This window comes from Spermophilus citellus, assembly GCF_964194105.1.
Source record: "Spermophilus citellus genome assembly, chromosome: 10".
Classification (NCBI taxonomy): domain Eukaryota; kingdom Metazoa; phylum Chordata; class Mammalia; order Rodentia; family Sciuridae; genus Spermophilus; species Spermophilus citellus.
In genome coordinates, this window is record NC_138197.1 from 49,028,501 (window position 1) to 49,055,275 (window position 26,775).

Consider the following 26,775-nt stretch of genomic DNA (forward strand, 5'->3'; position numbering starts at 1 on the left):
CCACAAGTATCCCCAGACATGGACAAATTCATTTGGTGGAGGAAAGTCATACTCAGTTAAGAACTACAGTTATTTAGTGCTTAAAAATAAGAATATGTTCTGAGAAACATGCCCTTAGGTACTTCTGTTTCTGTAGCAACATCAGATTGTATTTACACAGACTAAGATGGCTACAGTGTCACTAGGTGGTCTAGTCATATAGGACCACCATAGCATACGCAGCGCATACTTGACCAAAACATTGCTATGCAGTACAGGATATACTTCAGTGACTGGCTTTTTCTAACTCTCAGCATGCACACAGTACTGCTCTCATGTGCCTCACACTAATCTAAGGGGGTTGGGGTACTACAAGTGCAAGACTAAAAAGAAGGCCTGCCCTCAGGAGTTTAATTTAAATAGAAGTGAGATAAATACACAAATACAAATAAATATACAAATACAAGATCCATCTAGAATAGTAACTTAAAGACCAGCTCCTCAGGAGACCTTCCCTGAAAACTGACAATATAAAAGCCATCCTGCCTTACTGTCTATCACCTCACCCCACTTCTCTACTGTTCATACCAATTTCCCCCCTCCCTCCTTTTCTTACTGGTGATTGAATCCAGGCTCTGACACATTCTAGGCAAGTGCTCTACTACTGAGCTATATCCCAGCCTTTCTTTTGTAATTATTTATGTTTTTGAGAAAGGGTCTCACTATGTTGCCCAGGCTGGCCTGGAACTTGTGATCATCCCACTTCAGTCTCCCAGCGGATGGCATTTTAGGCATGCACCACCACACTCAGGTTGATACATTTTTTGACTGTTATCTCCTTATAGAGTATAAGCTCTAAGATAACAGGATGTTAATTAGCCTTGTGTAAGGCTGTGTGTATCATCAGCATCTAAGGAATAATGCCCAGCACATCATGGATAATTGATGACTGTTTCTTGAATGAATAAAAAAACTTAAGACTAAATAAAAATCCTTGATTAACTAATACTGACTGCATAAATACTGACTGCATGATTCTATTTATAAGGATAAACTTTAACTTATCCTTAAGTTAGGAATGATCTTAAATACAACAAAATAATTTAAAAATACATGACAGTTCCTAAATATTGTTGTATTTAACTCAAATGAAATTTATATTTATATATAAATGTAAAAATTGAAACTAAATCATTAAATTAAAAAAAATTGTGAGTATTGTTCAAATCAAGAAGAGATAAAAATAAACTCATTCAAGAATGAAAAATGCCCTAGAATTTTAGGGCTAGTAATAAGTTGCAGATTATTTTCTTCCTTTAAAAAATTAACAAAAATTTAATAGTGTCAAAGCAATAGTCTTTGCCAGATTTTTTAAGAATGTTATTGTTGGTGTTTCTTAGTCTATTAGTGTTACAATTTAGATAGGACATTTCCTTGGTTTAATTTTTTTATGGAAATTTTGCTTTCAACTGGTTTTCTACTTGAAGCATCTAAAAATAATTCACTGTGTTTCCTTTAAAAATTCTATGTGGTGCTGGGTGCATTGTTGCATGCCTGTAATCCCAGAAGCTTGGGTGGGGGGCGGGGAAGCAGGAGGATCACAAGTTCAAAGTCAGCCCAGCAACTTAGTGAAGCCTTAGGTAACTTAGTGAGAGCATGCTTCAAAATAAAAAATAAAAGGTCTGGGAATGTGGCTCAGTCGTTAAGTACCTCTGGCTTCATCCCTGATACCAAAAAAAGAAAGAAAGAAAGAAAGAAAGAAAGAAAGAAAGAAAGAAAGAAAGAAAGAAAGAAAGAAAGAAAGAACGAACGAACTAGGAAAAAAATTCTGTATGGTGTAGTACCCTCAAGTATGTACAACATTTTTTATGTATCACTTAAAATATGAATTTGTTAGAAATTCATGCATGATGAAAGAGCTACTATTGACTATAAACTCTAGGAGGGCAGGGATCTTTCTGGTAACATGATATCTCCAGAGAGAGCTCATAGCAAGGCAGAACCACATAAATTTAAAAAAATGAGAACATAATGAATAAAGACTTACTTAAATCACTCAACATCTACAACTAAAACTCCTTTCAGTGATATTCATTCATCAAGAGAGAAAAGGCAGACTCTTCATCAAAAGGAATGAATGGAAATGACATTATTCCAATTTTTTAAAGGAGTATCTGTCATCTAACTTGTAAACATGTAGAAATAAGTCCTCTTCATTAAGAAATAATTTTATCAAATTCTGATAAAATTTAGCCACATTCTTCATTGTAATATAGAAATCCCTCAGAAACTAGAATCAATTAAAATTAAATAAGGAATATTATATGCCTGACAATAAATAAATGATATCCTCTGCTAATACTTTAACTTTTTTTTTTCAACAAAGTAACTTGCCAGGACCTACTTATTATTTTTTATATTTATGTAAAATTTTGAACTTTTCAAAGCTCATACCTTTTTAAAATATTTATAATTTAAAAATATTGTTATGGTCTTTGCTTCAACATCCTAAAGGGTGGGGGATATTGGTTTGTATTGAAATCCATCTACCTTAGAAAGCTTTTGATTTTAAGGGTGACTGCCATTCGAGTGAAGTAGAGCACCTGACAAGTAACTATGGTCTTTACCCTGTTGTCTCAGGCTGAATGTTTTGTTTCTGGGACATTGGAACAAGATGCATTTTTAATGTATTAAAAATCCATAGTGAGCAGGGCATAGTGGTGCAAACCTGTAACCCCAGTGGCTTGGGAGGCTGAGGCAGGAGGACTGTGAGTTCAAAGCCAGCCTCAACAATGACAAGGCACTAATAAATAATAAAACAATTCAGTGAGATCCTGTCTCTAAATAAAATACAAAATAGGGCTGAGGATGTGGTTCAGTGGTTGAGTGCCCCTGAGTTCGATTCCTAGTACCCTCCTCCCCCCTAAAAAAAAATCCATAATGAAATCAAAGGTCATTCATGTTAGCTTTTTTAGAAACACGATTCTATCAAATATTTTATACTGTTAAAAAATTTTACCTATTAATATAAATTGAAATTTTAATTATCTTTTCAAGAATATTCCATTAACTTATTACACTTAAAATATATAAAAAATACTTTTGAAAAATATCACATTTTGTTGTCTTTGGAATGTAGTCAATAACTATCATCTCAAAACAAGGAATTTTTCATTTGTCATTTATTCTCAAATATTAGCCAAAACTTTGGGCTAATAGTAAATTAGGTGGTCTACATGGGAAAGGTCATTATGTAAATAGACTAATGATACAAAATACTATGTGTGAGAAGAGATCTGAGCACAAATATTCTGGGTGCAAATTCGAGGGGCACTCCATTAGATTCAGTAAGTCTAAAAGGGTTTTCAAGTTTTAAAGGATTTTAGAGTTCTCTGTCCAATTCTATTGGAGACTGATTGCCACACTCCATGTAAAAAACTGGGCAGCCCCTCTGCTACAACTAAAGTGTGTGGTTTTGATCATCTGAGTCCAACTTTTTCATATCTAAAATCAGAATGACAATCACAAGAATTTTGTAAGGTAGATGTTTACGAAGTGATAAGCAATAAATTGCAACTTTTCTTAAGTGATCAGATGAGGAAACAAATCAAAAGAAGTAAACTGAATTCCACAAGTACTTAGAAAAATCAGGGTCTCAGGATGAGAAATTCTTTTGGCTCCGTATGCTTCTCAAGTAAATGTTAGTATAAAACAGAAAAAGGCTTTAGGTTAATTGCATTATCCAATCATCTGGATCTTATTTAAACAAGATTTGGAATCCATATCTACAACAACATAAATAATGTTTTCTATAATTATTTAAAGAATCTTGTACCTATCAAACTAATGAATATTCTTTAAGTGAATTAATGCATTTTTAAATGAGGGAAAAAATTAAGAGAATTTTTTATATATAAAACCAAGATTAAATATGAGTTGAGAATTTCAAATCATGTTTAAAACATGCATTTTACAAAGTTTGTGAAATGTCCTCTTTGGTGGACCAGACATACAGATCAGTTGAGATCCAGGGGCCAGTCCTCTCTTCCCCTCAGTAGCTGTGTTTGTGCACTGGTGTGAAGGTGATAGCATCCAGAGATAGAACAAATCACTGGTTTATAGAGAATGTAGTCACTTTTGGCTTTTATAGATATTGCCAAACTTATTTTAAAAACTTATATTTCGTGTGCCAGCAGTCTTTCTTTAGTTCTTATGAAGTTTTTACAAAAAGTGAAAACATTACTCATAAGCAACTACAGAGGAGCTATAAAACTGGCTTAGTGGATTAAAAACATAAACATTTACTTTATTTAGAAGTAAATGACTACATGTTATGTACCTTCCTTATGGTTGACTCTTATATTGAATAAATTCCAGATTCAACAGTACTCTCAGAAAATCATCAACATTTCTAACCCCTTTGTAAAACTCTGCAGATGCACATGTTTTAGGTTATTGTGCAAATATAACAGTCATAAGGTACTCTTAGCAATCCTTGCGGTTCTTAAATAGTTATTGGATTTCTAAAGAATGAGTTTAAAACAACTTTGAAGATGATAAAAATCCGTACATATCAAAATGCTGAAATTTTACTTTCCAAGTTTCAACTCTACAAAACTCTAATGATCCCTTATTAGATTTTTTTTTTTTAAACCTGGGATCTGATTCCTAGTAAAAGCCTGCTTAATTTCAAATCATTTAATGTTGTTTAGACAGAATTTCCTCTTTCAAGGCAAACAGGGGATCTATATCTCTCTTTTATCTCAAAATTATACATGTCATCTGAGAGATTATTCTCTTTACATATTGAAGCACATGTCTTCAATTCATGAACTCTAAAGGCTGTAGCACTGCTGAATGGATTATTTCCTTGATCCATCATTGGTAGTTCTAGAGCTGTTTGGTATTTGCCTTAATGTCCCATCTTCCAGAAAGAACAAAATTATAGCTTTCAAAAAGAGCCAATTTTATTTTATTATCTCAAATACAGCTGGCATTTTCCTTAACATTAGACATAATACTTTGTGAGCCTAAATTAATGCAGTGTGACCAGGATCAGAAGGGTGTGCCAGGGATACTAAGGGGAAACAATCCAGCCTCTAAAAAATTCTCCAAAGGAGGCAGGTAAGAATGGGATGTAGCCCTTTCTGCATGACCTGGTCAGAGATCCTCCAAACAATGCCCTACTTTACTTTATGAGGAGAGAAATAGAAGTATGCATACAGATACTTGTGTTATAATTCTACAAATAAATATTAAGTCAGCAAAATACAAAATTTGCAATTGCTTTTTTTGAAAAACAAATGATCTTTTTAGATTAGTCTAAGTGCCATGGATCCCCAGACACCGTCCTCAGGTGAAGTGCCAATTCGGTGACCTTCAGTGTAATGGAATTTCATGCTAGCTGAAACAGTGTGTGGCAGCACTGGTTGCCAACTGGAGTGCAATCACTATTTTCCCCCTTCTCAATAACCATGAGACGATAAAAGGAATTTCTGCACCTTCCCCCGACCATTACTCAGTCCTTCTGCTACAGATAAGGGAGAAAGACTCTGTAAACCAGCCAGTTATACAACATAGCTGATTAGAAAAGAAGAAACAAATAATTCCTTCAGGCAGCTAATCAGTTTATAGCATATATTGACTGCTCACTGTTGGCAGAGCTGTTTTGTCAAACTGTTTTGTTCTGCAAAACTGGACCTCCTGTCCTTTTTGTGTGTTCGTTAGAGGATTGTTTCTAATGTAACTTTAAAACCTAACTGCACATTTCCAACGTACCAGAGCATAAAATGGCATCAGTTCGAAGGCAAAATTATCTAATGTGAAAAAAAAATAATTTTGTGATCTTAGAAGTTAGTGACCTTTATTAACCCTCATTGTTTCTTGAAAATGAGACTGACTTTAAATGGGTATGACAGCTATTTTTTGATAGCTGAAACATCCAACTCAAATGCTATTTATTCCTCCTATTTTACAATGTTTATCATTTTTTTTTTTACTTTTGAACACTACTAGTGAGAAATACAGTTCTAAACTTTTCCAAGCTGTGATTCTTATGAAAGTAATTATCCAAATGCAACTTACAAAAGCAGCCCCTAAGAATCCAGCTTGGTTCTCTTTGGCTACAGTCTTCAATATTCAAAAAAGGGCATAGGCTTTCTGGTTTACTCACTTGCTCTTTCTTACACTCACATATTTCTGGGAACTAATTAAAATTAAATGAAAAATGATCAGTGTAAGTGGAGGAGCCAAGTTTTTAGTTCACAAGGCCCAGGAAATTCTGCAAAGGCTGCAAACATCCTAACAAATGCAAAGATTCTATGTGAATACATTACTTTAAATTTTCATTAATAAATCATCTAATAATTTGATAAGTTCGTGTTTGCATATTTGAGAAAAGCAGCACATACTTATCTTTCCTCCTCCTAAACAAAACCGGAGTATGTAAGACTTATGCCTTTATTTGCCTCACCAAAAATAGCTGCCAAAACAACTAAGCCATTGTTCTTGTCTAACTTCTTCAGAGGTGGCAAGAAAACTACATTCCTGGGCACTGCATAATCTTCTCGCCTGACCCCCCAAGAACCTTTAGTCAAATTCATTTACCCCTAGAGGGCAACCTACTATTGTATCCTCTCCACTTTCTAGCCACCTATGAACAATGGATAGTAATTGCAACTGTCACGGGCAGTCAGCAGGAAAAGTAACCCGGTGCTTTTTTTCCCAGTTTACTGCCAAACCTGAGCTGAGCACCTAATAACCATGCTCCCAACAGAAGAAAGACCTACAGTTGCTTTTAAAATGCATCTGAAAACAGCTTTTTGAACAGAACCAGACAGAGGACAATAACCAAACTTGTGCTCTGAATGTGAAGCTTAAAAAACTCAAAATTAAAGACAGAAACTTCTTTTGTGATTGTACTGTAGCTTCCTAAACTAACCCCCCAGGCAAGCCTAAAAGGACAGCTGAGCCTCTTTCCTCTAAGCTTATCATCGCTGCTGTTGAGGCTTTTAAGTCTGACTTGTAAAGGAAAACGAGGGAGGGAAAAAAATGTTTGTCCTCCAATGGAATGAGATCACAAGGCTTGGGACAGGCGGTCCTCTCTGCTCTCCGCTCAGTTATTACCTAGGTCAGTGGAGAATAAAGAACCTGGGAGAATACATCCTATGCCTCACGTGCAAATGGGTTAAAATCCATCAAAATAAGATAAAGGACCTGCTGCCTTTCAAAATCATACTTCTCGGTTCTCCTTCAACTTTGTCTGCAAGCTCTTTCAGACACATCAATTATTATTTTATTATTCATTTAAATGTTATTACAGGATAGATTTTGCTTAGTTGAACTAGGTGACTGTCACTCATTCTCTCCCCATCCGGTCACAATTAATCATTGACTGAATATACGTGATTCCAAATGATTAACAGGAACAAATGAGAAATTCAGTCAAATATTTTCTGAAAGTTTCCAAGTATCCAGATATGAACATCTTGTAGGCCAATGTCTTGAGAAGGCATGAGATGTCCTTCTCAAAAAAAGTCATTTACACACATATTTTTTCATGCATGTTAACATAAATCTTGTGAATTTCTAAATATATATTCAACATCTACCAAAATATACACAACAATATGTAACTAAATATATTAATATTGATGATTATCCAGGCGCAGTGGTGCACAGCTGTAATCCCAGCAATTTGGGAGGCTGAGACAGAAGGATCACAAGTTCAAAGCCAGCTTCAGCAATGGTGAGTCGCTAAGCAACTCAGTGACACTCTGTCTCTAAATAAAATACAAAATAGGGCTGGGGATGTTGTTCAGTGTTCAGGTGCCCTTGAGTTCAATCCCCAGTACTAAATATATATATAGATGATCAACTATCTTGACTTTCTCAAAATTAATCCTACTTTAGAAATTAGATTTGGTTAAGTGTCCTGTTGGCAATGAGCAGGAAACTATAGCTTGTCTATCAGATTGTGAGAAAATATGCTTTGAAATTCATTGAAAGGATCATTTCCTTCTATTTCTATGTAAAGAAATTAAATCTTCTCCTCTTGGTGTTAGTGGAAATTTATTAAAATATGGATATTTGGTATCTTCCATAGTCCATAAAGAATCTTTCTACCTTGTGTATAATTGCTGTTTCAAATAAAACAAAAGCAAAAATATTGGCCTTATACTGCAAAACAACTTTGTATTATGCCATCCCCATTCCATTCATCATTTCTGGTTTCAAATGCAAAACATGTGCATGCATACTTTCAAAATATAGAGTGTATAAAATCATGGTATAAGATATATCCTTTAACCTTGCTGTAGGTATATAGTCCAGCTTATGAAACAAATCACTTAAGTTTAAAAAAAATAAGGAGAACTTAAGCATGTTAAATATATAATGGGGTTATTCTATTAAAAACAACCTACCACTAAAGGCACTAACAAAGAAAAATAAGAACACTGATAACATTCCCCTTCAAGCTAGAAAGATCGAACACAGAAAATGCATGGCAAAGAAGGGGGTGGAGGAAGATGTACTTTATCACTATTAATATTCCTTAATATCAGCTTCATTTCTGCACAGTTTGGGTCAAAATAATTATACACATATTACCTTTTATTTCGCCAAAGTTCCCTGATCCCATTGCAAGAAGCTTGTCTTTCCAGTCCTTTGAGAGTAGCTTTTCAATACTGGGGGTTTCTAAATAAAGAAAAAAAAATGTAAGCAAATCAACATAACTGTCTTTACAATGGGGCTCAGTTAAATAGCTATCTGCTAAAAATAAGGCCATCCCTATCCTGGCCCCAGTTCATAATGACTTCATCAACAAACTGATAACAGGGGAGGAAGAAAAGGGATGTGTTTTGTCACCTGCTGTTTCAAAATCATTAGCTTTTTCCTCTTGCGGAACAAAGCCATACTAATTCTTGATGACAATGGGTACATATAAACCTGCAGTTCATTGTTTTTCAATTTGGTGAACAAATTCTTGCTATAATGGATGCTTGTCAATTTCAGGGTGTTAGTCTGCAGTCAAAAAATAATTATGTTGATAAAATGCAGAGTAAAAAAAAAAGGCAAAGAATTAGCTCTTAAATCTGCTACATGTAATTATATCCCTCTGTGTGTTTACAATTACATCCACTTTATAATATGTGTTTAACATCGCATGGTGGAAGCACACTGTGGTAAGATTTGCCAGTGCCATGAACATTTAAAAAAAAAAAAAAGTTGATATAAAAAAAGCTTTAAAAGGAGTGCAAAATTTAGAGAAGTGAGCAATGCCTATAATGGAAACCTATTATTTTTGTATTTCAGATTGGCATCACACTCTTTTAAAATGCCCTGTATTGGGACAGGACACACGTTTTAGAAAGCAAGGTTAAGCTTCAGTCTGGTATTTGTTCCTATATATCACATGGTTTTTTGACCTCTCCCTTTTGTGTTGGATTTTAATGTATAAGTAAATATAAATGCTGATAAAACTCCCAAACATTAAACTCAGTTCCAAACAATGTAATTGTATATTCTTGTCAGCATTTAGATGGGTACACAATTACAATGGCTTTCAATCCCACTATTAGCACTGCTTTCAGTTAGAAAATGGAGTGTACTAAAAGATAAGTGTCCCAGTATGCTCCATCTAAATAACAATACCCACACTTATTATCTAGATCTAAGACATGCACTGCCATTCTCCACATCGGTGTTTATGTGTATTTGTGTTTGCTCAGGCATTTGTTTACCCCCTAGGAGGAACATAAAGGGAGTACATGTTAACTTATCAAAGGGACCTTCTGTCCTAGAGACCATAAGATTATTAGAAACTGATTAATTCTCCACATAGTAAAAGGCATTGCAAGGAACCTTCATCATCATCTTTGGCTGGTGTCACTACTTTGTTCAGGGTCCCATCTTGCAACCACCAGCTACAAGAATCACAAGCCTAAGTGGAGTTTGCACAGAGCAAAGAATATGGAATACTTCTTCCTCAGATTTCATAATTGGTGGAAATTGAAATGATGAAAAGCTCTGATTACTTTTTTACATACTTCTCACATGTGGTGCAAATATATACACACATACCACCAATACTATGTGCAGCTTCACCTATGGAATATAGAAAAGTATTTTTTGCCCTTTGTAACAAAAATTTCCATTTTTCACATTTAAGGTAAAAAAAAAAAAAAGATCCTAAGGAATTTACTTTTACGTTTTCTTGAAATATCCCTACTTGTATATCATATTGCCTCAAAAATAATAATGGTAATTCTGAGTAACAAAGTAAATATCGTTGTACTGTAATCAATATTTCTGTTCACCGAAGCTTTAGAAGTAACTTGGAAATACTTCTGCAAGGATTTTCAACCTTTCTATATTCCCAGTATATACTTTGTGAGCAAAATCATTTCTTAAACCTTATCAGAGCAGGTCAAACAAACACCACTGTTTCTTTTTTCCAGCACTCTACAAAAATTCTTGAGTAGCATATAAACAAGGCACAGCCAATATGGTATTTGCAATTGAGTACTGTCAGTCATTAAAAGCTAACAAACCTTTGCAAAGCAGGAATGCAGCAATAGAAATCCATTGTGCACTAACAATAGGCCCCTGAACCTCCCTGCACCAAAAGCAGACCATTTTACTTTTAAGGCTATTGTCTGTAAAGTCCATGACAAAGCTTTTCCCCTGCAGCTAGACAAAATATTCACTGTAGTGTGCTCATAAAGAAACAGAAGTCTTCTGTCTAAGTTGCAGAGTTAAAGAAACAGCAGCTAGATTTCTGAGACCTACAGAACATTCCTGGCCTCTTTATTAAGGAGCATAAAGATATGAGGTTCCTGTACAGAACCACTTTTTTCAAGTACCTGACTTTTAGTACACAGTACAGAAAAATGAATAACTTCTTTAGGACCAAGTTATTTGTAAAATATAAAATGAGAAACATATCTGACTCAGGGTTTTCTTGTCTGTGGGTGAATAAAGACACTAATACTTGCAATTTGGATTAAATTCAGGTTCAAATACAGTTATTGAACAGCTTGTCTGCCAGGAACTATGCTAGATGTTTTGACCTGTCTTTCTCTCATTTAATCACAGCAACCAACTGAAGACTTACGAGTGTGTCGTCATATCTTTTATATAGGTTAATAAAAGGATACCCACAGAAAAAAATGACTGGTCTGAGTTTTCACAAAATGTATGGGAAGATTTAAGGTCCTGAACTAAGTATTCTAGCCTACAAATTCCTATCTCGAATCCACAACAAAATGATAATGAAACCAAGACTAAGTGCTAAGCAGTGCACCAGATCCTTCACACAGGGTATCTCAAACTTCTCACAATAATCCTCTGCATTAAAGATTGATGCTTCTGTTTCACCTCTTAAACCAAGAGTTTAGGGAGATATCATGACTTGCCCAATATAGAGGCTAAATTCAGCTGACTGGACCACAAAATCTTTGCATATGCACATTCCCTCATTTCATATATTAAAAAAAAAATATGTATGAATAGTAGCAAAAACTATTGTTATTAACTCTACTGAATGGATGAAGTAAACACAGTATGACAGCTATGGTTAAAGGCAAGGATTTTCACACTTTCATTATACTCAGAATGTAGTTCAACTATAGGACTTTGCACTTTAGAATTCTCGACAACTTAATGAAAACCTATGACCATATAACAGAGATTACAATGAAATAGCAGTTTTCTTTATATTGTGGAAGGAATATCGGCCTCCATGTCAGACAACTTGGGCTCTTCCCAAGACTCTGACACTGGCCAGCTGAGGAATTAGCCCTAGGGGGTGGGGAGATTCTATGCACATGACTTTATCTTTCTGTCTGTATTTCTGTAAAATAAAGAGCTTCAGTGAATCCACATCCAGTGTCCTATCAAGGCTACAGTGTCAATTTTTTTCCATTGGTGGTTCCCAAAGAAATGCTAAGAAATTATCTCACAATAATGAGCACAATGAATGACTACGTAGCAATGGCTGAACTTCTGAAAAAAAAAAAAAAAAGAAAAAAAAACAGTAAATATCTCTTAGAAAATTCACAATTGGAAATGTAAAAGACCAAATGGCAAAATCCCAATATTTACAATAAACCTATTTGTTAATGTGTGAATCAAATAAAGTGAAATTTATCACAATTTTGTTAAGTGCTAGTGCTGCTTCATTATATATGGAGTAAAAAGAGATAACAGTCATCTATTAATTAATATTTAATTTTCTAAAATGAGATTTTAAAAAAGAGATATTGCGTTTTATACTATGAATTTGATAAGTCTCAAGCACAGGTGTTTTTAAGTGTTCAAACTCTGGATCTTTTTTTTCTTCTATTTTTTTTTTTTTTTTACTTGTAGGTGGACACAATATTAATTTATTTTTATGTGGCTGAGGTTCTAACCCAGTGCCCCACACATGTGAGGCAAGTGCACTACCACTGAGCTACAGCCCCAGCCCCATGGATCTTTTATTTTTATATCAAATAAAATGCGTAGTGTTTTTAAACTTTTAAAAATTTTCCTGAGATTCCTTTCTCTTGAGAGTTCATTATTCCAAACATTGGAGTTTTATGATTATCTCCAAAATAGGAGCAAGGGCTCCCTATATTAAAATAAGTGTAAGAGTCAATTATCACTGCCTTTTTGCATGGGGTTCAGTTTGCAGAGTGCTGCCCAGTACAATACCCTGGTCAGTAGCATGTCTAGTTATATCCATTTTGTCGATGAGGAAACTAAGCCTGGGAAATGTGCTCTGCTCCACATCATCTAGTTGGAAAGTAGAACAGATGGAATACACAACCAGGTCCTGTTAATTCAAAGATATCTTAGGGAAAAGTTAAATGTGTATACTTAAAAGAAAAAAATAAATGTTTTTTTTTAAATAGTCTAAATTGAAGATAAATGAATGGTATCCTTCATCAGCCAACATATTAATATTAAGATGAGTCGAATCAGATTACTTTGTTTCTGCCACCAGGACCCTTTTGATATATTTGCTTGCTTTTCCTTTCTTGCTCTTGATTCTTTTGCTCACATATGCTTCTCCACATCAATGCCTATGGCAATCCCCACCAGTGAACTGGCCCCCCAACTGTGCCAGCCATTGTTACAACAGCATCCTGCCTCTTTAGGGCCTGTTCATTCCCTATAACTCTCACTCTGTTTTCCCTTCAGTGCCAAACACTCTTAAGACTGACTCCCTCATCTGGAACAATGAGACCTAGAGACTCATGCCAACATATTGTAATTCTCCAACAAGCTGCCAGTGCCAAGAATTAAACCACATTCGCTCCAGTGCAGTAGCTTTACACACAAGCTCAGGTTTTTGCTTTGTGTTTATGTAGGGTTTCCACCCCCCCTAATCTCCCTTGAGCTGCTGTGGCAGAGCTCATTGAAAAATCGAACAAGCAAAAAATATGTATGTAGGATATTTGACTTTTCAAAAAAGTGCCAGGAGTTAGTTCGTACCAAATGTATCACTGTTTATACTTTAATTTTGTAGCTTAAACTAAGCTGTGTTATTCTAGACACGCGATAGTGTGCGCATTTAGGAATGGGAGTTGTCATTTGGAAGGAACAATAATATAGCTAAATATCCAATACCTTTTTTGAAGTCAAGAAGTAAAAGCATATGTATATTATTCATGCAATAAAATCAGAATTTTAGAACTATGAAGATCTTTAGATATCATTTAGATAAGCAAAATCATAAAATTAATTTACTAAAACATTTATTGACATAAATAGAACATAAATGGTTTGGCTATGTAAAACTAAAACTAAAACAAAATAAACATTCCATTGCCATGTAAATCTAATTTACACTAAACAAATTTGAATTTCTTTTCTACAAGAATTAGATCTTTTTAGGTGCTAACAGATTGCCAATCTTTAAGTGAGTTATGGATTATACAGTATTCTTTAAATATTTTACCAAGGCAATTAGCATTGGAAATGACTATTTTGCCCAATAGCTGGTCTAGACCAAACTCTTCATTTTACAGACTGGAACATGATAAATTAGAAATTTTAAATAACTTGCTCAAAATCACAAGTCTATTTAAAGATAAAGGCAGGACTTGAAGCATAATTCCCTATTCAGTGAGTGTTCTCTTCAATGTATCACAATCCAGTACCACAATGTTTTTTTTTTTTTTTTAATTTTTCTTTCTTTTTTTTTCAATGCTGGGAATTAAACCCAGGGCCATGCACATGTTAAGTACACACACTACCACTGAGCTGAGCCCACAGACCACCACAAATTTCTTTAATAAAGAACCAAACTCTCTGAAAAATGAAAATTTAGCCCCATTTTATTCACCTCTTCTAGTTTTAGTTGGTAATTATATGATAGGTGATTCTGTTATAATTAGGTACTATTAACTCAATAATCTCTGCTGGAATTAGGAACTGATAACTCTGTCTTCTACTCCTGAAAGCTTTCATCTGATCATACTATGAAAGTGAAGAATAAACGCAAGCTAGTTTATTTAGCCAAATGGTTTTCTTCAAAAAGCTATTTACAATTCAATGTATTATTCTTTAATTATTCAATTCAGGATCATAAGATTATTTTTGAGAGGAAATTGGGGTAAACAGGAAATCACATATCAGTAAATGTTCAATTCATGTTGACAATAACATCAACAAAATGTTTGGGGGCAAATATTAAACAATGCACATAAGTAACAGACTCAGATTTCTGGAAAGTTACTTATGCACTGTAGACCAGAAGGCCCTACAAGAGTCTCCTTCACCAACCACTGTAGCTAGTCTGCCACTGGAAATGTCAAATTCTTCCAGGAAATGTTTAAAAATTACAAACACCACACCACACAACAGAAACACATCTGAAATTCCAAAGCATTAAGATTTCAATAAGCCTTACTTTTATATGTAATTATCCTGAAGGGAACTAAGCTCTGGAAATACTTTAGTTTTTAGTGTTGCCAAAATACTTGTTTGTTTCCACTTGAAAGTTAATAAGAGCTTGTAACAGGGGGAAAAAATTCTTTGATTGACTCAAGTTATAAAAATTTTAATGTGGGCTGGGGATGTGGCTCAGCGGTAGCGCGCTCGCCTAGCATGCGTGCGGCCCGGGTTCGATCCTCAGCACCACATACAAACAAAGATGTTGTGTCCGCCGAGAACTAAAAAATAAATATTAAAAATTAAAAAAAAAAAAAAATTTTTAATGTGCAATCAGTTTGGGGGATATGCAATACCAAATTCATTAGTTACTACTTAAGCTTTCTTATCATACCAGCTCATACAAGGAACACACCTGTTCTGTCATCCCCCAAAATTGTACCACATTTTAGAAGACTATTTTTTATCACATGATTAAATATATCATCATCACTATGGCATAAGGGCTACCGACCAATAACCTGGGGTTGTACCTGACAAGACAGTTCTATATTTTCTACTCAAAAATCTCCATGAAAAGATAGACTTAATTTGTGACTGATAGAAGAAATGACCATTTCACCTACTCCATCACTCAACAAGTAACTATATTTCTTGTCTAGACTAATGCTCATTGTTTTGTTTGTTTCAAATATTAGATCCCAGCAAAAGTATCACCAGTCATTTGAAGATACCATTTCAACAAATAATTGCACTGAGTTAGTCCTCACATACAAAATCTCCTTCATGTTTTACTAATAAATACAAAAAACCAATTTAATGTCAGAAAACCTGACTCCATCACTTAGTAGTTTTGTGATCTTTGACAAGTAATTTAAACTCTATAGTCAATTTACTCCCCAGAATAAAGAATCGTAACTGCCTTTATTTCATGCTTGCTGTGAGAATTTATTTATGGCAGGCACTTAAAACAATGCTGGATACAAAACATCTAAAAATGTTAATTAACATTACAACTCCTACTTAGTACACAACAATTCCAGAGAGCTATTTAAAATAATCAAATAAAATATATCTAGATGTGTTTTACTTCATCTGTCCTTAAAACTACCCAGAAATCGAAAGTTTCTTTGATGGGGAATAGCTCCACCTGTATCCATTTTTTACGATAATTACCTACTATTAGTTTTCTTCCTGATGTGACAAATGAAGGGATGCTGTAATATGACCTACAGGGAAGGTATCCTCTTGTGGGTTACTGCATGGGATATCCCAGAACAGTGTGTACTCATGGGTGCACACATACAAACACACACAAAAACAAACATAAAACTAATCTGTGTTTTTTTTTTAATAAGTTGTCTTTCTAACTTTCCAAATGTTCTATTAGGTCTTCAATGATACCTAAAGCTTTTAAAAAGCCAGTGCATTTGACAAGTGAAAGGGAACAACAAGTAGCTTTGTAGTGCTCTCTTCCCAGGGCCACTGAACCAATAGTAATAGTTATTATTTTTATTTATTAGCAGTGTAGCCATGTGCTCTCTCATGGAGAACTCACCCCAACCCCCCTGACAGCTAAAGCATTTTAACTTTTAATAAAAATGGGAGAGTGCAGCACTCTTGTGCAAGGCTCTTTCAGTAAAGTGCTCAGCTAATGAATATTGTCCATTTGGATCCAAATAATTTATGATGTCAGCAATGTGTGGGTGGAGAGATGTGAATCAAGTTCTAGCCATGTTACAATGAAAGAGTGAGAGTGGAGAGGAGGAGGAAGCAAGAGGGTTACTAAGGAAAGAGGGATAGGAAAGAAAAGCAAAAGCAACTTGAAAGAAAGAAAATTTGGAGGAAAGTTGTTGATAATGCATCCCCAGTAGCCAATTTGTAAATCAAAAGATGACAACACATAGTTCTAAATAAGTTACACATCCCTATTGACATATCTAAAAAGAGAATTAATGGAAATGTTTTTATGTTATAAATGATACAACTACCCTACCACAAAGAGTACACACACATAATCATTTAAATTCATATATAGAAGATGCTAAAAATGAAAATTAAAGATACTCGTAGAATTTTTTGTTCGTTCAAAATTGTAAAATTGGATGGTTAGAAAAGAGAAAGGAGATACAAAAAGCATAGAAATAGAAAAGCACTTAACATACATTAGAATAAGAAGTCCAATACTTTAAAAATATGACAGAATGTTTTACCACTGGAAGTGAGAATTAAAGCGCATACAGCCTGATGCTAAACCACTACACATCCTGAATCTTCTCTATCACAACATATGTGAACACAAATCGCAATCTCAGCCTGCCAGATGCCTGAAAAGATAGGAACAATAAAAACTGACATGATTCATATGATAAATCAGAGTTCGTGATATGCAGGTAATAGAACGGTTGAGCTGAAAAGCTAGTTGTAATTCAAATTATATTTTTTATGTTCTAATAATACAATTGGATTTAAAATCCAAGAAAAATATTCTCTGATTTGCTTGAAATCATATATCAAAATTTGCACATAGCCTTCTCAACCAAAGTAGTCCATCTGCCTTAACAACTTGTTATATTTGGTCTCTCATAACCTTTTCATGAATTTTGGATTGTGTCATTTGTAGAGTAATTTTAGATGAGAAAATACAATAGTTTTATTTCTAAAATGGCATTTCAAATTCACAAGCTTAGACATAATCTAATCACAATGTAACCTGTAGTTAGCTATGCTATGTCTTCCAAGAGTACAGAACCACAGAATAACAAAAACCTAACCTGTAATGGTTTCTTTAAAGAGTATTTTCATTTAAGAAGGAACAAGATAAAGAATATAAAGAGAAAGACCCCCAAAATTTAAAAAGATCAAAATATGGAAAATAGTAAAAGTCAAATGAGTTTTTTTTTAACCTTTGTGTGTCACCAAAGTTTTTGCATTTTAACTATATAGGTAGCCAATGTAAAATTAGACATGTAAAATTTATTGATCCATTTATATAATTTTGTACAATAGAATGATTGTATAAAACTAATATATTTTCTTTAATGGCATAATGCACTATGAAAGCTATCAGAGTACTCTAAAAATAGATGCAATATATGCCACATATGGATACTGCCATTTTCTTTATTTTGCACAATTCACATACAACAGGCACATGTGCATACCCACATAAAATCAGAAAGTATCGTACCCTGTCCATTTATTCATTCATTGGCCTAACCATCTTCTGTAATGCTGGGATAGGCACTGAGACTGAGAGCCTTTACTCCTCAAGAGACCAACCATCTTGTGGGAAGAGTCTAGATTGTGTCCAGACTCTAAAACCTTCAACTCAAATAGCCACAGTGTCACTGAGTTGCTGTCTTCATCTCTCATTTATTGAATCAAAATTAGAGATAATGCCTTGCTTGAATTAATATAGGAAAGGATAGTAAATGAATGTGTGGATAGATTTTTTTTTCCCCCACAAATGCTACTAGGGTAGCAGTTCCATAAAATAATATGGAATTTTATATATATAAATGCTACATATATGTATACACATATATATACATATATATAAATACTATATATATATATATATATATATATATATATATATATATATATATATATTTATACCTAAATATATATAAATGCTATTACATAGAAAAAAGTGAAGATGCTGATTTACTGGTATATAGTAATCAAAATTTTGTTTAAGATTTTGAAATAAGGGCTCATGAATCATGTGCTTACGGATTACAAACACATGTATTCTTTTTTACTATGGTGTTGGGCAACACATGTAAGAGGTATATATGTGCCTATGTAAATGACAGAGAACAGGAATTCCTGAGGTGTCTACCAACTGACAAGGGAGTCATCTCTGAGATGAGAACTGAACTGGGGGCAAGTCCGAAGGAGAATGGTAGAACAATCTTACAAGCAATCTGGTGAATCAGAGAAGAATGGATGAGATAAAGGACTTCTCATTTGGAGAATTCTCTGTGTAAAGCCTTTAAGGGCATGGCAGGACCACAAATTATTTATACTGGAAAGTATGTTATAGTAGAAAATAAAATACTCAGTCTTTACCTTGAACAGAGTTAATGGGGATTTGTATAGTTAGCAACATTTTTACTGCTTATTCTTCATATACTGTTAAAAAAAAATTGGTTGGTAACCTCCATAGACTCATGTCTCAGATCTAATGAGAGGAAACCGTGGCACATAGTGTTTGAGAATAATCGCATAGTGGGGAGGAAGGTGTAGGGAAGAGAAAGGGAACTGCTGAATGTTCCTTCTTGCTCCTGTTTCTGCTTTCCAGGAGTAAGCCTTGAACAACTTGATGCTCAGGCATGTAATAAAATGATACAGATGCTGATCTGTAGATGTGGGCCTAGATCTCTTTGACATTAACACAAATTCAGTATACTGACATATAATATTTATATGAGCCATATAATTTGATCTCAACTCCTCACATGAAAGATATCTAAGGAAAAAAAAAAAGCAGGTAGTAGTGGGAAGGACTCAAAAGTTGCTCTGCACACTCTGACTAATATTCTTTGCTTTCCTAATGAGTCTCTGCTTTAAAAGAACAAAATTGTTTAAAAGACAAAAAATAAATTAAAATAAAGCCCATTTAAAACAATATAGGGATTTTGGTAAAATATAGTGAATTATCAGCAGTTTAAAAATTAAGGTATAGATCAGTATTTCATTTCAAAAGGATGGGTAGCATCCAGTAAAAATGAAGACCACCCAATTTTCTGACCTGGGGGTCAGAGAGCAAGCTTTTACAACTTGGGAATGGTCTATTTTAAAGTCCCGAAAGTCTGCGTGGCACATGTTAGAAACTCAAAGGTGTTTACACCTCTGGGGGTTTTCTCTGAGGGCTATGAAAACCCTTATGAACCTGCTATCACAGTTCTCACAGAGAGTCAAAGTGTTTTCTCCCGCAGGGTCTCTGTTACAGGACATTAGATCTCCCACTTCAACTGAACACCAGAATGAATGTGAAGGTTTCAAAATGACTTTAGTGTCCTTAACTAAATTGGAATAATTCTTGTAATGCTAGGAGGAAGAGTCACATAAAACATGGCTAATAATTAATATAAATTACGGAACTATATTTTGAATCATTCTTACAAAGTATTCCAATAATAGACCTGATTTCTTCAGTTTTAATTACAAACATCCCAAATAAATAATTCCAAGTGTAGTAGCTGCTCATAAACTAAATTGCACAAAGCTTAATTTTTATTTTATTTTGTTTCTTTGATGCTGGGGATTGAGCCCAGAACCTCACACATTTCAGGCAAATGCTCTACCACTAAGACAAATCTCCAAGCTGACCAGATAAATAATTCAATGCAAAAGATTTGGTAAACTAAAAATTGCAAGTCATTGCAATACATTTGCAATCATCAAAATTAATCTTTTTACTTGATAGGAGTTGACACTGAAAAATGTGGTATCTACTTAAAATATATCACTTATGAGATTAAAAATAAAGAAAGGAAGTATTCCATTTCTAAAGAAAGAAAGAAAAACATCATTGTTCCATGGTAGCTACCAAAGAACAAAAGAGAAATTACTTTATATAATGACAGGATTAAATTCTTCACAAGAGTGTTTTCAAGATGTATAAATTACATTAAATACATACATAATCTAGCAGGTTTTCCCATTTTACAGTAGGTGTCAATTTATTATTTCATCCCATAATTCTAGATGTAAACCTTGAGTTATTTATTTCTCTTTTTTTCTCTCAGCAAATCATTCGGCTTATAGCGCAGCACTTGCTGAAATTATAAAGCAGCAAAGCCAAATTCCGAAAATGTGAAGAGTTCCATGCCAAACAAAGCTGTATAAAAACTAAAAACCAGCACCTTAAAAAAAAATTGATGGGAGTTTAATTGAAACTCTTATTTTCATACATATTTCAGCCTTTCTGTTGTGTTGTGACACAAATAGTGCCTACAAAATAATGATCAGTGAGATTTCACAGCATGGAGAGGAAAAAATGAGAAGGGAAAAAAGTTTATTCCACACTATGTGAATTACATTTAGGTAGTTCTCTATGGGGCTACTACCAAATCCTTTAAGCCCACCAGCCTCTTACCTACATTAAATTAATGAGGCATCTCAAGCGTTCATTCTTTCACCAGCAGCTCAAGGCTCTCCAGTTGGACACCTACAATTTACTAAATTACAAACAGTGACCTAGGGGAGACATCTGTTTGTTATATACAATATTGCATTATAAAATAAACCAGAAAAAAATATTTGGGAGATTAAGATGATAAGGTATCTGCTGTATTGTATTTTCTGGGGTTAATAGGGGCCGCTGGACAACTCTGTGATCTTCTCCTTGCAGATATAAATTCCTATTTTCCCACCAGGAAGAAAAGGCCTCTGAAGATCAACATGACGACATACAATCCTGATGAACGAGCCACAGCTAAGAGGTCTCTGTGATGCCATGGTACTCACCACTGCCATACAATACATTTATTAAGCCTAAATACATTAAGCTTGATTATAATCAATTTTTTATAATACCACCTTCTTACTAATGCTCATAACACTTGGCTCCCAGGGATGTACTTGTAATGAGATGGCTGGGTGTATTTTCCATTAAAGGCCTCTGTTGGAGTTCCTATAGTACTTTTTCTCATATATTTCAAGTTAAATGCTCCCTCTATTTTTATGTTTGCCACACAATAGCCAGTCCTTTTTCAATGATTAATTTTCTATTCAAAATCAATTTGCTGCTTCTTCCTTTGTGCTCTCATGATTTCAGAAATACCTCTTGCCTTTTCCTTGCCCACTGCAGAAAGTGTCCTCCTATCCCCACAGACCACCACCTTCCAGCCCCAAAATTATTTTTACTGACATAGTAGCTCCTCACCACCGCAGCAGGAGACTACTCAATTAACAAAAATAAACCCCTGAATTATCAAGGCTATAAGTGTGCCAAAAAGTACTGTAGCCACTTATATTATATGACCTCAGCAGCCTGTGATTGAATTGCAACCCTTGCATTAAATCAAACACTATGTGCTGTGTGTGTGAGACTTTATAAATGCTGGGTGTGTAAGGTAGAATCAGGGGGGGATGGGGGTGGCAAAGAGATTATTAAAAACCTCAGAAATAATTCTCATTTCAGAATGCATTTTTTTTCATTATAAACATGCTCTTTACTTTGTTTTGAAACTTAGACATTTTGTGAAATTCTCTGAACCGGTATTCTTAGGCATGTTTAAACAACAGAAATAATGGAAGCATAATTGACTGCAGCTGGGAACTGTCATCCTATCAGTAAGCAGCACCTACCCGGCAAATACTACAAGCTTGTTCAAGATTCCTTTATGAATTGGGCACTGTAAGGGAACTGGGCATTTTTTTTTATCCCACAAATTCAAATCAAAATCTTCACTGATTTATTTCTCCAATTTTACTAGACTAGAAACAGTAAGTGGTTAGTCTGTTGGCCTCTATCCAAGGTGTTTAGGCAGAGAAGGTGGGGTGCTTTTGTTTCATAAAGTTAAATACATAACAGGTTTATAAACATGCTATGACTTTCAGTCTTCATGAAGATATTCTGTAAAAACAGTCTTCTCAGTACGTGAACTTTCACAGGAGAAAAAGAAAAAAGTAAAACTACCTCACTTGGAAATCCATTTTTGTGAATCAAATTACTATAAATTTCTCCAAACGTATCATATTCTAATCAGGGAATACCAAGGTTCAATTCTTATCTAGAAGCAGCTTTTATATCATTCTTTAAGTTTACTTAACTCAGACTTTCCCCTCCAAAAGGGAGGGCGGTTAGAAAGGAAAACTAATAACTCCACATTAACTTACTAAGAGAAAGGCTACAGTAAGTCCCTTTTCCTATTTTCTTATATTTGTGTAGCTGTTACACATTTTGCAAAGGAGGGGAGTACCAGCCAGCCTTTCACAACAAAAGGCCCACTGTCACCGAGCCAGTCCCAGACATGGTGGAAACCAGCCCACAGGAAAAGGCCTGGCTCCAATGTTAGGCCCCGGCCGAGTACAGTCACTATATTCACTCAAATTGGCAACAGGTCTCAGTGTTCCTGGCTTTGAGCTGTGAACAAGGGTCGGGATTGAATAACCAATTATACAACCGCTGACTGAGTTTATCCAAGGTTTGCAAACTGCTATAATAGCCCAGTATTCAACCAACTGTTTCATCCTTTTCCAGATAAAGTGTCATATCTCCCCTTGTGCTCCATTTACATGTCACTTTATTACATACATCCATTAGAAAGGTTAATACAGTGTCACACTCAATGCCTAAATGTTGCCTTACAGGGGCACTGCTTTTCCCCAGGGCATTTCGTATAGATACCTTTCTCTGTCTTTCACTTTCTTTCTGCAAGTTAAACCAAGTTTCTGTCAAGACTACAAAACAGCACATGAAACAACAGTAGCCAAATGTTAACTGTTTTCCAAAATACTCCTTATACTAATAGGCTGTTTAAACCCACCTTGGTATATAAAAAAAAAAAAAGTGAAAATTCTGAAGTTTGGCAGTTCATAGTAGCACCCAAATTTGAGGAGCTGGTATAAATCCATCCAAACCTGTGCCTTTCTGTCTGCCAAAATGAATCTCTCTTTCAAAGCTCAAGAGGACCTACAATTTCTCCCAGGATATTTGCATGCCTACTTTTATACAAAGTAGATAGGATGGAAAAATAAAAGAAATAGAAATGGAATTTCAAGTACTTTTCCTAAATATCCACAAAACTGAAGTTCTTGAAGGAGTACCTTCCAACTTAATAAACAAAGGAAGGGAAATGGTAGAAATATCAAGTAGCTGTGAAGGAGTTGGCAGTTTTTGATATCTTGATCTTTGGCTCTTCGTTTTCATTCCATGCCTGGTGTTAACATATGTTTTACACACAATTTTATCTTCTCCACCAGGGATATTTATCTTAACAATCAATATTAGAGATTTCTGACCTGGACACTAAAAAATGGAAGATGTTGATGAAAGAAATTCAAGAGGACACAAATGAGTGGAAATGTATTTCATGCTCATGAATGGGAAAAAATAATATTGTTAAAATGTTCACATCACCTAAGGTAATATAGAGATTCATAACAATCTCTATCAAACCCTCCTGATAGTCTTTATAGAAATACTAAAATAAACTTTAAAAAATTTGATGGAACCACACCCACACACCAAAAAATCACACCCCTCCCCTCCCGCAAAAAAAAAAAAAAAAAAAATGGCCAAAGCAATCCTGAAAAAAAAAAAGTTGGAGGCATCATACTTCCCAGTTTAAGGTTATATTAGAAAACTGCAGTAACCAAAATGATATGGTATTGAAATAAAAATAGATTCATAGACTAAGATAACTATAAAAAACTCAAAATAAATCCAAACTAGTATTTGACAATAAATGCAATACTACATGGAAAATATGCAACATTATCCTCAATAATCATGCTGCAGAAACTGTATTGTCATGAGCAAAAGAATAACATTAAACTTTTCTCTGAAACACAAATATCAACTCAAAATGAATAAAAGACCTAAAACCAGAAAACTATTCAAAGAAAACAGCAAAAGTTCCTTGCCACTGTACTTTATAATATATATATATATATATATATATATATATATATATATATATATATTAGATATCACATTGAAATCTCAGACTACAAAAGAACAATAAATAAATGGAACTATGTCAAAATGAAGGTTTTTTTTTTTTTTTTTTTTTTTTTTTTTTTTGCATAGAAAGGGAAGCAGTTGGGGGGCTCCGAGGTAGAGAGCAGTATGTAAGGCACTGGCTTTGGTCCTCACCAGAACATAAACACAAATAAATAAATAAATAAAATTATTTGTCCATCTACAACTAAAAATAAATTTAAATTTATTTTTTGAAAAGGAGAAGCACTTTGGGAGGCTGTGGTTATAGTTCAGTGGTAGAGTGCTCGCTTAGCACATGTGAGGCACTGGGTTCAATCCTTAGCACCACAAAAATAAATAAGTAAATAAAGGTATTGTGTCCATCTACAACTGAAAAAAAAATTAAACAGAAACAAATAAAAAAGGAAAGGAAGCAGTTGAAAAAATGAACTGGAAACCTGCAGAATGGGAAACATATTTGCAAGCCATATATCAGATAAGATTTAAAAAGAACTTCCAAGATTTATAACGAACTCATCCAACTCAATAGCAAGAAAACATATATAAACATATTAAGAAATGGGCAAATAACTTGATTCAACATTTTTCCAAAGATGAGATAAAAATGACCAGCAAGTACACGAAAAAGTGCTCAATATAACTTATCACCAGGGAAATGCAAAAATAAAACCACTATGAGATACCTAGCCATTCTTTCTAGAGATAAAAAGTGTTGTAAAGGGTGTGGAGAAAAGATCCCTTGTACATTGTTGCTGGAAATACAGACTGGTGCAGCCATTAGAGAAAATAATATGGAGGTTACTGAAGAAATTAAAAACTTAACTATCACATGACCCAGCAATCCCTTTTACATACCCAAAGGAAATGAACTTACCATCTCATAAAGACATCTGCACTCCCATAATCTTTGCAACATTATTCACAATAGTGAAGATATTGGACAACCTATCTGTCCATCAGTAGATTAATGGTTAAAGAAAAGATTACATGCATATGTGTATGCACACGCACACACACGCACACGCGCACACACACACGCACAGTGAACCTTTGAAATAGATGAATCCTGCCATTTGCTAAACATGGAAGGACCCGGAGGACATTATGTAAAGTGAAATAAGCCACACACAGAAAGAAAAAAAACAAGTATATGTCAAAACTAAAATATGTCAATTAGAAAGTAGTATAGCAACTATTAGAGATTGGGAAGGGTGGGCAGGAGTAGGGCTGGAAAAAGAGATGCTACATTTGATCCATTTATGCTATATGTATATATGGAAAAATCACATTAAACCCTATTAATATGAACAATTGGCATGCATTAATAATTCTTTTAAGGAAAGTACTTTATGGCTAAATAGTCAAATCTCAAGAAGCTCAGATAGTGGTAGAAATAATAGAAAATGCCTGCTTTTTCAAGAAAATCAATATCAGCAAAAATTTTACATGTGTGCATGGAATTACTACTAATAATTTAGGCTTTTATTTATTGAGCATACTATTTACAATGCCAAAGTAGCAGTACACTATTCTAATAAATGGGTCTAATATTTTCTGTGCAGCTCATACGTTTGATATAAATACCTAAAATTCTGAATTCTACCATGGTCTTCCTTTATGTCATCATGAATTCTAGCTAGAAGTTTGAAGTCTAGTTTTGTTATGTGTTATGGTTTGGATGCAAGGTATCCCCCAAATCTCATATGACAGACAATGCAAGAAGGTTTACAGAAGAAGTGATTGGGTCATGAGAACCTTAACCCAATCAGTGAATCACTCACCTGATGGGATTAACTGAGTGGGAACTGAAGTTAGGTTGGGTGAGGCTGGAGGAGGTGGGGCATTGGGGCATGGCTTTGGGGTATACATTTGTATCTGGCAAGTGGAGATCTCTTTCTCTGCCCCCTGATCATTATGTGAGCAGCTTCCCTCTGTCATACTCTTCCTCCATGATATGTAGCCTCATCTGGAGCCCTGAGGAATGGAGTCTGTACTATGGATTGAGACCTCTGAAACCACGAGCCCCTAAATAAGCTTTTTGTCCTTTACAATAGCTCTGGTCATATCTTTTAGTCACAGCAGAGAAAAAGCTGACTAAAACATTATATTAGACCTAAAAAAATAAGCACTTCTAATTTCTTGACCTTCATCTGTCACTAGGCATAATTTGATTACCAAATCAAAAGGTGGTATGAAGAGCAAAATGAAGTCAATTCTAAAGTAAAGACAATTTG

The 26,775-nt window shown here is 34.5% G+C and overlaps 1 protein-coding gene across 1 annotated transcript in view; it reads right to left on the reverse strand.

Moving 5' to 3' along the window:
- SOX5 (SRY-box transcription factor 5) overlaps positions 1 to 26,775 on the reverse strand; it is a 393,350-nt gene that overhangs the window by 203,613 nt on the left and 162,962 nt on the right. Inside the window, exon 4 of the mRNA XM_081311948.1 lies at positions 8,590 to 8,676. Coding sequence (XP_081168074.1) covers positions 8,590 to 8,676 — 87 coding nt within the window. The remainder of the gene's footprint in view (positions 1 to 8,589; positions 8,677 to 26,775) is intronic.